General features: G+C 35.0%; 1 protein-coding gene across 1 annotated transcript in view; it reads left to right on the plus strand.

Moving 5' to 3' along the window:
- Nucleotides 1-15,459, plus strand: part of TTC6 (tetratricopeptide repeat domain 6) — a 285,618-nt gene that overhangs the window by 185,789 nt on the left and 84,370 nt on the right. Inside the window, exons 14-16 of the mRNA XM_007938570.2 lie at nt 4,996-5,165; nt 7,940-8,060; nt 9,676-9,826. Of these exons, the coding sequence (XP_007936761.2) occupies nt 4,996-5,165; nt 7,940-8,060; nt 9,676-9,826 (442 nt within the window). The remainder of the gene's footprint in view (nt 1-4,995; nt 5,166-7,939; nt 8,061-9,675; nt 9,827-15,459) is intronic.

The raw sequence follows: 15,459 nt of genomic DNA on the forward strand, positions 1-15,459 counted from the left end.
GCCAAGTTGACACACAGCTCCAACTATCACATATATTAAACATTTGTACTCCCTATTTTGGGATTCATGTCTTTGGGTTTGTTGTGTTTTTCTTATTACTTTGTATGAGTTCTTAAACATTCTTGACATAAGTCTTTAGTTGGCTATATTTGCAGCAAATTTTTTTCCTATTCTCAATTGTCATTGCACTGTTTATTGTGTTTTAATAAACAGAGTTCTTAAACATAATGTAGTGTGATTTACCAACCTCTTATATGATCTTCTAGAAGGTCTATTGTTTTGCCTTTTGAATTTTGATTTATGATACATCTGGAATCAATTTTGTGTATCGTGAGAAGTAGGGAGCAAATTTCATTTTTTCTGTATGCGTATCCAGTTTTCCTGGCAACACTTAATGGAAAGGCTGCTCCTTTGCCACTGCTCTGCCGTGCTCACTTCGTAGGAAATCAAGATCAGCATTCAGATGAATCTCTTTTTCAGTCTTTTTTTTTTTTTTTTTTTGTCTTTTTTTTTTTTTTTTTTTCCTATTCTTTCGGTCTTATTTTTTTTTCCATTCTGGTACCAATACTATACTGACTTAATGACTATAGTTCCTTAAGTCTTGATACTCAGAACAAGTCATTTGATCTTTTCAAGATTGACAGCTTCTCTTGGCATTTTGAATTTTCAAATATATTTTGTTAGGTTGGATTATATAAAAGTTGGCTTTTTTAAAGGTCAAAATAGTAACATTTGATAATTTCACATGGTTTAACCTGATAGAATTGGCTTGATAATTTCCACAGTAACCTCTGTGTTTTGATTAAAGTTGCAGTGAATCTACAGAGCAGTAGGGGGAAATTCTACATCTTTACATACTATCTTTGATCCATGAACATGGGATATCTTTCCATTTCTTCCGATCTTCATTCCTTTTGCACAATAGTGTTTCATAGCCTTATGTAAAGAACCTTCATGCACATCTTTTGCTTGATTTATTCCCAGGGATTTGGTATTGATTAGTGCTATTTTAAATACTACTATTTTAGTGTAATATTATTTTTAGCTTTTTGTTGCTGGTATGTAGAAATGCAATTAATACATGTATATTTACCTTGTCATTCAGAAATCTGGCTAACTTTATAAAGTCTAATAATTTATTTGTAGGTTATTTTGGATTTGTTTCATATACAATCATATATTCTGCAAATGATTGTCACTTTTACCTTCCAATTTTATTCTTTTACACCTTATTTTTTCTTCTTACCTTATTGTAATGTTGAATGGAAATGATGATAGCAAGCATCCTTGCCTTGTTCACAATTTCAAAAGGAAAGATGTCAACATTTTGCTACTAGATATTATGGTTAATTGACTTACAGCTCATATTTGCATATTATATATTTTTCCATCTTTTTTTAACTTTAAATATTATTTTGTTTTTAAAAATATCTCTTAAAAACAGCTTGTGTGGAGATTTGTTTATTAAAAAGTTGGACAATGTTTATCTTTTAATTGTAACATTTGGTTTATTTTTATTTAATTTATATATATATAATTTTACTAAGTGCTTTCTATTTTTTTCTGTCTACTCTATTTTCATTTCTTTCTTCGTCCTTAACACCTTTTGGATTCTTTAAGCATATTTATAATTCCATTTTTCCATATATTAGTTTAGAAACTATATGCTTTTGTATTATTCTTTTAGTTTACCCTAGAGACTACTACACACATCCTTGACTTATCAAAATATGTTACTTTGGACCTTTTCCTAGGAAAAAAAATATAAGAAATGTAGAATATTTTAACTCTTTTTAACATCTATATGAAATTGCTATATTTTTACATTTATTTTTTAACTCTCAAGCTATTAATTTTATTAATATTATTTTGTACCTAATTTACTTAAATTTATCCCTATATTTACATTTAGTATTTTGGTTTTGTTTTTCCTGTATCCTCAGTGTTCTATATGGAATGATTGTCTATCTGCATTTACTTTTCCTTTAGAGAGGTCTGGTGGCATAGTGCCTAAGGCATTTGACTGCTAACTAGAAGGCTGGTGGTTCAAATCCACCAGCCACTCCTCGGAAGGAAGGTTGGACAGTCTGCTTCTGTAGAGACACCACCTTGGGAACCCAAGAAGGGGTCACTAGGAGTCAAATAGACTTGATGGCAGTGAGTTTGGTTTGGTTTTAGAGTTAGTCTGTTGGTTACAAATCATCTTAATTTTTATTTGTCTGAAAATACCTTTATTTTATCATTGTTCTTAAAAGAGTCTTTCTGCTTGATATGGAATTCTAGATTGGCACTTATTTTCTTGTAGTGCTTTGAAATAACAATGAAATGTCACCTAGATTCCTTTTTTCATTTTTGTGGTGAAATCGATGGTTAGTCAGTGCCTTTGAAGGTAATGTGTTTTTCTCTTCAGTTGCTTTTAAACTCTTCTCATTGTCTTTGGCCATTAACAGTTTTGCTATGTTATATTTAGGAGTGGTTTTCTTTTTTTAATTATTAGGTTTATTCTTCATTTCTTTGTAGTTTTTTTCCTTAATTTGTGGCTTTGTGTTTTTAGCAGTTTTAAAAAATTCTCAGCTATTGTCTCATCACATATTGCTACTGACATATTATTTCCTTTTCTTCTGTAACTCTAATTACATGGTACATCAGACCTTCTCACTGTACTTTAAGATCTCTCATCATCCTTTCTGTATCTTCTATCTCTTCTTTGTTTCTCCATGCTTCTTTCTGGGTATTTCTTCTGTCCCATCTTCAAGTCATTAATTTGCTGTGTTTCAACAAACATCTCAATTAGTATTCCATCAGTTTCTGAAGCTTGTTTTTTGCCAATGCTGTCAGTGCAGCTCATGCTTTTTCCTTCAGTACCATTGGTTCTTCATCATATGCTACCTCCTAAAATGTTTGAACATCAACCAATTGTTTTTTGTACAATGATTCTTTCCATCTTCTTCTGATGCTTCAGATGTCATTAAATATTTTTCCCATGGAATCTTCAGTATTGCAACTTGAGGCTTGAATCTTTTCAGTTCATAAGAAATATTGAGCATATTCTTCCTTTTTGGCTTTCTAACTTCAAGTTTTTACACATTTCATTTTAATATTTTACTTTGTCTTCTTGAGTTTCCCTTTGACATATTCTGGTCAGCCTTTTACTTCATCATTTTGCTCATGTTCTTTAGCTGCTTTCTGCTAAAAGCAAGTGTCAGAGTATCTTTTGACTTCCATTTTGATCTTTTATTCCTTTCTTGTCTTTATAGTGACCTTTTGCTTTCTTCATGAATGATGTCCACAACTCATCTGGTCTTCGGCCATTAGTGTTTAATGCATCAAATCTATTCTTGAGTTGATCTCTAAATTCAGGTGGAAAATACTCAAGATCATATTTTGGTTCTTGTGGACTTGCTTTCATTTTCTTCACTTTCAACTTGAACTTACATAGGAACAGTTAATGGTCTATTCCACAGTCAGCCCCTAGCCTTTTTCAGACTGATGATATTGAGCTTCATTGTCTCTTTCCAAAGATGTAGTCAGTTTGACTCCTATGTATTCCATCTGGTAAGGTCCATGTGTATAGTCGTCATTAATGTTGTTGAAAAAAGGTATTTGCAATGAATAAGATGTTGATTTTGCAAAATTCTATCATGAAATTTCCAGCATAATTTGTATCATCAAAGCTGTATTTCCCAACATTGGTGCTTCTTCTTTCTTTCCAACTTTCGTATTCCAATCACCAGTAATTATCAATATATTTTGATTGCATGTTTGATCAATTTCAAACTGCAGAAGTTGGTTACAATCTTTAATTTCTTCATCTGTTGTATTAGTGGTTGGTGCATAAATTTGAATAATAGTTGTATAAATTAGACTTCCTTAAAAGTGTGTGGATATTATAATATCACTGACAGCGTTGTTTTTCAGGATAGCTCTTGAAATGATCTTTTTGACTATGAATGTGATACCTTTCCTCTTCCAGTTTGTTATTCCTGGCATGTAGACCATATGGTTGTGTGATTCAAAATGGTCAATATTAGTCCATTTCAGCTCAATAATGTCTAGAATATCAATCTTCAAACATTCCATTTCATTTTTGTCATCTTCCAAGTTTCCTTGATCCATATTTAGTACTTTCCATATCCTTTTACTAATGGATGTTCACTTTTTTTTTTCTTCTCATTTTGAGTTTTGCCACATCAGCAAATGAAGGTCCTGAAAACTTTACTCCATCCACATCATTGAAGTCTGCTCTATTTTAAGGAGGAATTTTCCTCAGTCACATTTTGAGTGCTTCCCAAACAGAGCAGTTCATTTTCTGCCACAATATTGGACAGTGTTCTACTGCTATCCATAAGGTTTTCACTGGCTAACTATTTTTCAAAGTAGATTGACAAATCCTTCTTCCTCATCTGTCTTAATCTGGAACCTCCACTAAAACCTGTTCACCTTGGGTGACCCCACTGGTATTTGAAATACTGGTGGTGTAGATTCCAGTATCACAACAACACACAAGCCACCACAGTATGACAAATTGACAGACAACTGGTGGTGTTAATATTTATATGATTAAAATACTGTCTTTTAGCAACATTGAACTCACATCACCTATTTTTATGAGACTTTTCCACTGATTGTAATATTGTGAGCATTTTCTGCAGTCATTAAATGTCCTTCAACACTATGACTTTAATGGATCTATTTTATCTTATGGGAAGATCATAATTGATTTATCATTGCTAGATATTTATTTGCAAAAGAATTCATGTATTGATGATTTCTAATTTCATAATTTGTTTACATCAATAAATAAAATGTAAAAAAAAAATCATGCCCCTTTTGGTATTAACATCTTGTCTAAATTCTCCTGAGAAGCAAGCAGGAATGATCACAAATTGTTTTTCAAATATAGAGTTAGCAGTATAGCTTTACCAAAAACGGCAAATGTACGTTTTCAATACACATCAAAATGATTTTGTTTGTTTGTTTGTTTGTTTTCTCTAGGACATACCGAGGTAGAGCATATTTTAAACGGCATTTTTATAAACAAGCAACTCAAGACCTTTCTGCTGCAATTCACTTAGATCCTAATAACTGGTTAGCACTGTATTATAGAGGCTGCTTATTTAGAAAGAGTAACCCATTGAGAGCACTACAAGACTATAGCCTTTCAGGTACTTTGTCTTCATCTGTGCTTAGGAATCTAATCTGAGTTTCAACTGCTCGATTTTATGGAGTGGAATACTTATATAATATGTATATTGTATATATATATATATTTATATTATTATTTATAATGTATTATATATTGTTGTTGTTGTTGTTATTTGCCATCGATTCGGACTTGACTCATAGCGACCCCTCCCTGGGTTTCACTACAGAAGTAGATTGCCCAACCTTCCTTCTGAGGAGTGGCTGGGGGGTTTGAACCGCCAGCCTTCTAGTTAGCAGTCAAGTGCCTTAGGCACTACGCTACCAGAGCTCCTGTATTTTATATATATATATATATATATGTATATATATATATGTGCATATATACATATATACTTCTGTTTACTAATGTAAGATACCATGGTTTAGCTAGAAGTGTTTCTAATATGCACTGTTAGTGTGTGTGTGTGAGTATATGTATAATGATAACAATGGGAGAACATCATATCAAGAATATCTCCATATATTACATTCTGAGCATTTTTCTGGAAAGCCAGGTCTACTTCCTAGTCAGCTTGCTAACATGGCAGTGAATGGGCTTCATAGGCTATTTATGTCCTACTCCATAGGTCATGCTTACAGATTAGTTAAATTCATTGTTTTTAACCCTGAAGTTAAAAGCAGGCTTTGAGAATCCTTAGTAGATAGAGGACACTATGGCTAAAAGTGGCCAGTTCTGCCTTACCCTTTATCAAATTGTGATATAAATATGTGCCCAGCATAATGCTGGGCATAGAGTAAGTAAGTGTTCAGTAAACAGTTACCAATGAATGAATGAGCCCATTCTGCAATTTGAGCAATAGCTCAGCACTTCAATAATGGCTATGTTTGTTTGGATGCAAAGTACTAGAATCCCATTACTCTGGATGAGGCAATATCTGGAGATCAAGAGACAACTAGATTGCCACAAAGAGAATAAATAGCTCCGTAGGACAGGAAATCTCATATAATCACCACTTGAATATCTTTAAATCTATTCACCTTCTGAGGTCACCTTTTCCTTTAATATTCCAATAAAGTAAGTCAAATCCCATCCCATGTTATCTGCTTTGAGGAGTCTAATGCTCATCTCTATTTCCAGGGATTACTATTCAACTCTTTTGTGATCCTTTTGTCTAATTTCTGGTCTCTGGTTGATTCTGTATCTTTGCTCACCCACTCACTTCTTGTGGTTGCTGTCCTCTAAGCTTTGCTTTTCCCCAGGTCTTCTCCACATCTTCCAATGTAACATTAACACAAGTGTATTGTATGTAGAGGCACACACAACTTAAAATTGAAGACCAAACACTCCTATTTCTGTAAGTTCATCTGCTCTGTCAGCCCTGCCCAGCTGCCATCAAGCAGGCGATTACTCTTGCATTTCTATAGTGGCCTCTTTCTCATGTTTCCCTCTTGCCTAGGTTTTAGGTCCATATCTCTCTCTTCACAATAACTCGGAGTCCCTCTTATTTAATTTTCAAAGAAAACTAGCTTGATTTTGGCCTCAATCCTTTCCTATATGTTTGCCCAAGGAGTTTTATCTTTCACAATCAAAAAGGACACTCAAGATGTTTTTCTATATTTACACTAATAATCTAACATTTTTTGGACATTTTATTACTTACCAACTACTGTTCTAAGTGCTTTGTATGACGTATCTCAACTAATATTCAGAATAATGCCATGAATTTGGTATTAATATTTTTTACTTACTGATGAGAAAACTGAGATACAGAAAGGTTAAATGATTCTTTTTTTTTTTTCCTGTTAAGAATAATTTTCCCATTTCCAAAGCAGCTCACCAAACCTATAGTCAGTTTTTTCCTTGCTAGTCAATCACACTGAGAACTCAATAGTCAGATTCCTTTCAACTGATTATTCACTGAATCTGTGTGGTCGTTGCTTATTCCAGAAGTCAGCATTGTGGATTTTTATGTGTCAGATTGTCAATATTATGCACATTTCTGGCAAAAGTTTCCATTCTTAGCCAAAATAGACTTGAGAAGCTTAGAAGACATGGATCAAACTTTGTAGTATCTAATATGCTAGCATGTTTTTGAAAATGGGGTGGTAAATCATTAAATGAGGGAGCATACGACTGGTTATGTGTGAGAGCCTCTCACCTGGAGTACTGAGAGGAGATTCTTTTTGTCCCTTGCTTCTGTTGTATGGGACACCTGCACAGTCAACTTGCCTATCTTGACTCAAAAATTCTTGCCTTGGAGTAGGTTTCTTGCAGCTACCACACTTGGTTTATATGTGTCCTCAGTTGACTTCTGCTCAGTTGACAGTCTGGTTTTGTACCAGAGCCTGCTCTTTGTCCAGTAACAATGTCTTCCTGAGAATATAGGCCATACAGGGCAATGGTGCCCTTCTGGCTGCAATCCACTGGAGTGAATCTTAAGAGCTAGAATTTAGGTTTATCTTTGCCATTAACTTTAATCATGACCATGGACAATGTACCCAGCTCCTTTGTACGTCAATCTGCATATCTTTAAAACGGACCGTTCTAGATTACCATCGAGATTTCTTCCAGCTCAAGTGCAGTTGTGAACCATAATGGCCACATTTTGGCTTAAATAAATACATTTTTATGTACAATACCACTTTTCTTTCACCTACTAAGAATAGGCATTTTAGGTATGTTTTATTTTACAAGGTTAGAAATAACAATAAACACTAGGAAGAATGCTAAAACATACATAATTCAGATATGGTTGCTCAGAACCTGAGTAAGATGTATACTTTTATTTTTAAGCTCTTATAAATGATGGCTATGAGAATCTTAGTTCTTTTCTACATCGTGGCATAGTCTATGCAGACCAAAGACAATGGTTGCTGGCAGTTTGTGACTTTGAGACTGTTATTTCTTTAGAAAGGTATGTTTTCTTTTTTTATAGTTATTTTTTTTTAAAAATTAAACTTTTGTTTAAAATTAAGAAGAAACTGAAATGAAAGAAAGAGCTTTTGCTGTTGTTATTGTTACCATTGAGAACCTTGCAGAAAGTGAGACAATTATAAAGTCACCTTGGAATTAGAATACTACTTTAAACATAACCTTACTTCCAAACTAAGACCTCTTTTCAAGATGTTTGCCTCAAATGCTTTTTGCAAGTTTTAGAGGTTGAATGGGCCTAACAGGAGTTAGATAAATCCGTGGATAATAAACCAACAAATTATTATAAGGGACTTAGAGATGCCCAGTCTAGAGCTTTTGAATTTAATTTTTTCAGGAAAAACTGTCATCAAGTTTTAAAGTGACAAAACATTCTGCTTGATATATCATTGCTCTGTACAACATATGAAGCAATGAAGGAATCCTCCCCTTAGAACTTCTGAGTTCAAGAAAAAACCAATAGTATTCAGAACACAGGTTCAGGAAAAGACACAGACTGGGGGCCATATATACTACTATAGGCAGAAAGCCAGACTATAAAACACAGAATTTAACTAAATAATTTCCCTTCTTTCTAATAATGCATTAATTAAAGTGAAAAGTGTTAGAAAGCACAATAACCCCACTGCCATTGTGTTGGATCTGACTCATAGCGACCCCTCCTTGGGTTTCTGAGTCAGTATCACTACAGAAGTAGATTGCCTAACCTTCCTTCCAAGAGTGGCTGGTGGGTTTGAACCACCAGCTTTCTGGTTAGCAGTCAAATGCCTTAGGCACTATGCCACCAGAGCTCCCAGAAAGCAGAATAAAGAAAGCAGAGTAAATCATGCCAATTCTATGCCCAAAAGAAAATTGTTTACTGAGCTTATCTAAGGTAAACTTTGAACTTGACACAGCAAAGTTATGGAGCATGGCTTTTGATGACCACAGTGGTTTCCTTTCATTTTATTTTTTTAATTTTTCTTTGAAAATAAAATAATTTCAGTTGCAAAGAAAGTAGGCCACAAGAACTTTGACACTTTGTAAGCAAAGGGTCAGGGCTTCTGTGAAGCTGGGCTATAGGATATATATGTAGTTCCCTAATTTTAAAATGGAGGCATTGAACAAAGTAATTTCTAAATGGAAAATTGTTTGCTTTGACACAAAAACAATGACTATTTGATATAGAAAAGCAGCTGACTTAATACTAATGTGGAGGACTTTCAACCCCAAGCCAGTGAACCCTGTATATTATTATTTCTCACTTTAACAGGGAACATCCCCTGAGGTAAGAATTTTTGAAATGAGGAAAAAAATAACCTTGTAATTAAGATAACTCATGATTAAGTCAAAAAAGAGGAAAATATTGCTAAGAGACAAGGAGACTTTAGGGATTCCATTCTTAGCATACATTCTACAAATGTTAATTCCTTATCAAGGATTTTATAAGGGCGTTTATAATTTTTAACACAAAGCAGTTAATTTACTTTGCTTTACTAAAAGCATTAAAAAAGCACTGATACATATTTATGCATGTATTCCATTAAGTTCATTCATAATTGTAGATCATTTAGAATAAAAAAATGTCTTAATATGATTTTTCTTACTTATTTTTTCAGAACTTTTTCTTTGGCATATATAAATATTGGTCTCATATATCTGCTACACCTGGATAACTACGTTGAAGCCATCTGGCAGTTTACTGAGGCTATTAGATTTGATCCTTTATATATCCAAAGCTATCTTTGTCGAGCAGAAGCCTATCACAAGGTATTCAAGGGTTGAGAATCTTGACTTTTAAAAAAGTTTGAGTTTTCTGAATATTTATTTGTTCAATATAATTTTTAATATGTTAATGTATTTTCTCTAGCTAATTGCAGAGGCTAATGTATTTATAAGTAATAAGTGTTAAACAGATATAGTTAACCATGACTGTTGTTGTGTGTGCTGTCAACTTGGACCCGACCCATAGCGACCCCACCTTGGGTTTCTGAGGCAGTATCACTATGGAAGTAGATTGCCCCATCTTCCTTCCGAGGAGTGGCTGGTGGGTTTGAACCTCCAGCCTTCTGGTTAGCAGTCAAGTGCCTTAACCACTACGCTATCAGAGCTCCCTAACATTCATAAAGTTTCTACTTGTAGATGTACAATTCTATGTCTTGTAGTACCTTTTTTTTTTTTAAGTAAAACCTGTTTTTTTCCTTATGACTAAACCAATATGTTTTTATTGGAGATTAAACACACACACAGATTCAAAATGGCCAGTCAGTCCATTTCAGTTTACTAATGCTTAGGTTATTGATCTTTATTCATTCCATTTCATTTTTTGACAACTTCCAATTTTCCTAGATTCCTACTTTGTATATTCCATTTTCCAATTATTAATGAATGTTTGCAGCTGTTTCTTCCATGCCAGTAATGACAAAGAGGAATGGCATAGTATTCATCATCAAGAAGAACATCTCAAGATCTATACCCTGAAGTACAATGTTGTCAATAATAGGATAATATCCATATGCATACAAAGAAGACCAGTTAATACTACTATTATTCAATTTATGCAGCAACTGACAAAGCCAAAGATGAAGAAATTAAAGATTTAAAATTAAAGATGCAGTCTGAAATTGACCAAACATGCAATCAAGCTGTATTAATAATTATTGGTGATTGGAATGAGAAAGTTAGAAACAAAGAAGAATCATCAGTAGTTGAAAAATTTGGCCTTGGTGATAGAAATGATGCTGGAGATAACTTGATAGAGTTTTACAAGACCAACAACTTATGCATTGCAAATGCCTTTTTCAACAACATAAATGGCAGATATACACTTGGACCTCACCAGATGGGATACACAGAAATCAGATGGAGAAGCTCAATATCATCAATTAAAACAAGGCCAGAAGCTGACTGTGGAACAGACCATAATTGCTCATATGCAAGTTGAAGTTGAAGCTAAATAAAATTAAAATAAGTCCATGAGAGCCACAATATGACCTAGATTATATCCCACCTGAATTTAAAAACCATCTGAAAAATAGATTTTAGGGGAGTTCCAGCAAAATGGCAGAATAGACAGACAAACTATACAGACCCTCTGCAACAAAGCAATGAGAAATCAATTGAAACTGATACAGAAGATCCTGGGACCCTGAGCTTTGAAGGCAAGGAAAAAGAAGTGGATTTAGTACAAACTAGTAGAAGAATCTGAATGAAAACAGTGAATAAGGAGACAAATGGAGCTGTGTACTGCCAGTTATCCTGAGGGCACAGCCATTTTGAATATATCCTGGAAGCAACCTAAGAATCAGCTCTGTTTGATAAAGACTGCACTTGCAAGGACTGCATTGGTGTCTGACAGCCAGAAAAGAAAACAGCGAAGAAGGAGACAAACAGACCTGTGGATTGCCAGTGGCTGTCCTGAGGGCACGGCCACTTTGAATATTTCCAAGTGGTGGGGGAGGCCATTTTGAATATATGCAAGTGGCTCTCTTACCTGGATGGTGACATAGGAGTGGGCTCCAGTTGCCAAGGACAGCACAGGCAGCCCCATTCAAGGCTGACTGGAAGTTGATGACCAAAAGGTGTGATACTCCCCTTGTTACTCCTATACCCCATACACTCTTGGTGAACAGAGATGTGGCCATCCTGCACTTCTACCTACCTTCCTAACCACAGCAATTCCATCCCAGTTGGTGCCCTGACAAAGCATGGGTGCTGGGCCCCGCACCCACAGTTTTGTTTTTGATTGTTCATTTTTGTTTTTAAATTGTTCTTTTTATCTTCCTCCCCTCCTCCCCCCGCTTTCTTTTCCTTTTGGCTCTTTCCTGTCCCTGGTTCTTGTTTTTCTATTCCTTTTTGCTAGTTTGCTTTTTTTCCCTCTCTTTCTTTTAGTTCTTCCCATCCCTTGTTTTCCCTTTTGCAGTTTTCAAATTCTTTTCTTTACTATTTTTTTATTCTTGCTCCTTTCTCTCATTCCTCCTTCCCCAGTTATTGTAGATTTTTTTTCTTTATTTCTCATTATCTTTCTTTTATCCTTTTAAAAATATATTTTGGAAATTTTTGTTCTCATTTACTGAATTTTTTAAAAATTGTTCCTGTTTATGTGGTTTGAGATTTTTTATCTCTGGCTTTTATTATTATTTTTATTATTTAAATTTTTATTTATTTATTTATTTTGTCTAACTGAGTAGAAGACAGCAATTGTTCCAACACAAGCCAACCATACCTGCACCTTCGGCAGCCACAAACACTGAGTGAGGGATACTACTTGCTTTTGTACTAGTTCACCAATGCTGAACAGCAGCCAATACTAGCTCAACTAACCCCCAACTTCTCCTTATTAACAGCTAACAGAGATCTGTGCACATACTTTCATTGGCTTTCACACACTAAATATAACACCATCACAATGGCTTTGACACAACACACCACCACAATCCACACAAAGAAGCAAGATAAAGTAATAAAAACAAGGGACCAGTATACAAACCCAGAAAACATTCCTGAAGAAAAGGCAGCATTGGAACTCCCTGATAAGGAATTCAAAAGAATTGTATTTGAGTACCTTCAATGGATTGAGAAACAGATCAAAGAAAACACTGACAAGATCAAGGAAACACTGACAAAATAAGAAAAATACAGACAAAACTGTAGAACAATTTAGGAAAACAATACAAGAACAAATTGACAAAATAAACAAAAAAATAGAAATGATACAAAAACAGCAAATAGACATACAGAAAATTAATACTAAGATTTAAGAAAGAGATAATACATTGAAGGGGTAAAAGAATCGAATCGAATCAATAGAAGACAGAATTAATGAGATTGAAGACAAATACCGCAATACTACTTTGTTAAGGGATCAATTAGACAAAAGATGAAAACAAAATGTAGAAGGCTAAAATTCATGTGGGATACCACATGATAGGAATAACCTATGTGTAATCAGAATTCCACCACTTGTCTGTTAGTTTGTTGTACTGTGGTGACTTGTGTGTTGCTATGAGGCTGGAGGCTTTGCCACTGGTATTTCAAATACCAGCAGGGTCACCCACTGGGGACAAGTTTTAGCGGATCTTCCAGAGTAAGATAAACTTGGAAGAAGGAAGGGGCTATCCACTTCTCAAATAATTGGCCAGTGAAAACCTTATGAATATCAGTGAAACACTGATATATTACTGGAAAATTTTATGAATAGCCCTGAAAAATTGTCTGATAGAGTGCTGGAAAAAGAACTCCTCAGGTCGGAAGGCACTCAAAATATGACTGGGGAAGAGCTGCCTCCTCAATGTAGAGTCGACCTTAATGACATGGTTGGAATAAAACTTTTGAGACCTCCATTTGCTGGGGTCACAAGACTAAACAGGGGAAGAAACAGCTGGAAAATAATCAAAACATGGAATATATGAAGTATGAATCTAGGAAAAGTGGAAGTTGTAAAAAATAAAGTGAAATGCGTAAAGATTTATATCTTAGACATAGTGAGCTATAATGGACTGGTTTTGGCCATTTTGAGTCAGACAACCATATTATCTACTATGTTGGGAATGACAAATTGAAGAATGATGTGGCATTCAAGAAAGTTTCAAGATCTATCCTGAAGTATAATGCTGTCAGTGATAGGATAATATCCGTATGCCTACAAGCAAGACCAGTTAATGCTACCATCATTCAAATTTATACACCAACTGCCAAAATGAGGAAATAGAAGATTTTTACCAACTTCTGCAGTCTGAAATCAACCAAACACACAATCAAGATGTGTTGAGTATTACTAATGATTGGAATGCAAAAGTTGGAAGCAAAGAATAATCATCTTGGTGATATAAATGGCACTGGAGATGGCATGATAGAATTTTCTAAGACCAATGACTTATTCATTACAAATACCTTTTTTCAATAATATAAACGGCAGCTATACATGTGGAATTACCAGATGGTAGATAGGCATCAGATCGACTACATCTGTGGAAGGAGGTGATGGAGAAGCCCAATATCTTTAGCCAAAAGCTGAAAGAACTGAAAAACTTCAAGCCTCAAGTTGCTATATTTAAGGATCCCATGGGCAAAACCCACCATTTATCTATCTGTCAGTTTGTCACACAGTGGTGGCTTTCATGTTGATGTGAGGCTGGACACTATGCCACCAGTATTTCAAATACCAGCAGGGTCACCCATGGTGGACAGGTTTCAGCAGAGTTTCCAGACCAAGACAGACTTGGAAGAAGGAAAGGGCTGTCCACTTCTCAAAGAATTGGCCAGTGAAAACAGCATGAATAGCAGTGAAACACTGTGTAATATATTGCTGGAAATCTTTATGAATAGCCCTGAAACATTGTCCAATATAGTGCCAGAAGATGAGCCCCGTAGGTCAGAAGGCACTCAAAATACAACTGGGGAAGAGCTGCCTCAAAGTAGAACCAACCTAAATGATGTGGATGGAGTAAAGCTTTCAGGACCTCCATTTGCTGAGGAGCCATGACTTAAAATGGGAAGAAACAGCTGCAAACATCCATTAATAGCTGGAACATGGAATGTACAAAGTATGAATCTAGGAAAATTGGAAGTTGTCAAAAATGAAATGGAAGGCATAAAAATCAATATCCTAGGCATTAGTGAGCTGAAATGGACTGATTTTGGCCATTTTGAGCCAGACAACCATATGATCTACTATGCTGGGAATGACAAACTGAAGAGGAATGATGTGGCATTCATCGTCACAAAGAATGTTTCAAGATCTGTCCTGAAGTACAATGCGGTCAGTGATAGGATAATATCCATATGCCTACAAGGAAGAGCAGTTAATGCTACCATTATTCAGATTTATGCACCAACCACCAAAAACAAATATAAGGAAATTGAAAGATTTTACTAACTTCTGCAGTCTGAAATTGACCAAACATGCAATCAAGATGTGTTGATTATCACTGATGATTGGAATGCAAAAGTTGGAAACAAAGAAGAACAATGGTAGTTGGAAAATACAGCCTTGGTGATAGAAATACCACTGGAGATCAATTTTGCAAGACCGAGGACTTATTCATTGCAAATACCTTTTTTTTTCAATAACACAAATGGTGGCCATACATGTGGACTTTGCCAGATGGAGTACACAGGAATCAAATTGACTACATCTGTGGAAAGAGGAAATGGAGAAGTTCAATTATCTTCAGCCAAAACAAGGCCAGGAGCTGACTGTGGAATAGACCATCATTGGCTCTTATGCAAGTTCAGGTTGAAGTAGAAGACAATTAAAGCAAGTCCACAGAGTTAATACATGCAAGAGTTCCGGCAAGATGGTGGACTAGGCAGAAGGATTGCACAGACCCTCTTCAACAAAGAAAAGGGAAACCAATTAACACAGACACAGAAGATAATCGTGGACCCCTGAGCCTTGAAGG

This window comes from Orycteropus afer, unplaced genomic scaffold (assembly GCF_000298275.1).
Source record: "Orycteropus afer afer isolate SDZICR_OR568_19922 unplaced genomic scaffold, OryAfe1.0 scaffold00051, whole genome shotgun sequence".
NCBI classification, from domain to species: Eukaryota; Metazoa; Chordata; class Mammalia; order Tubulidentata; family Orycteropodidae; genus Orycteropus; species Orycteropus afer.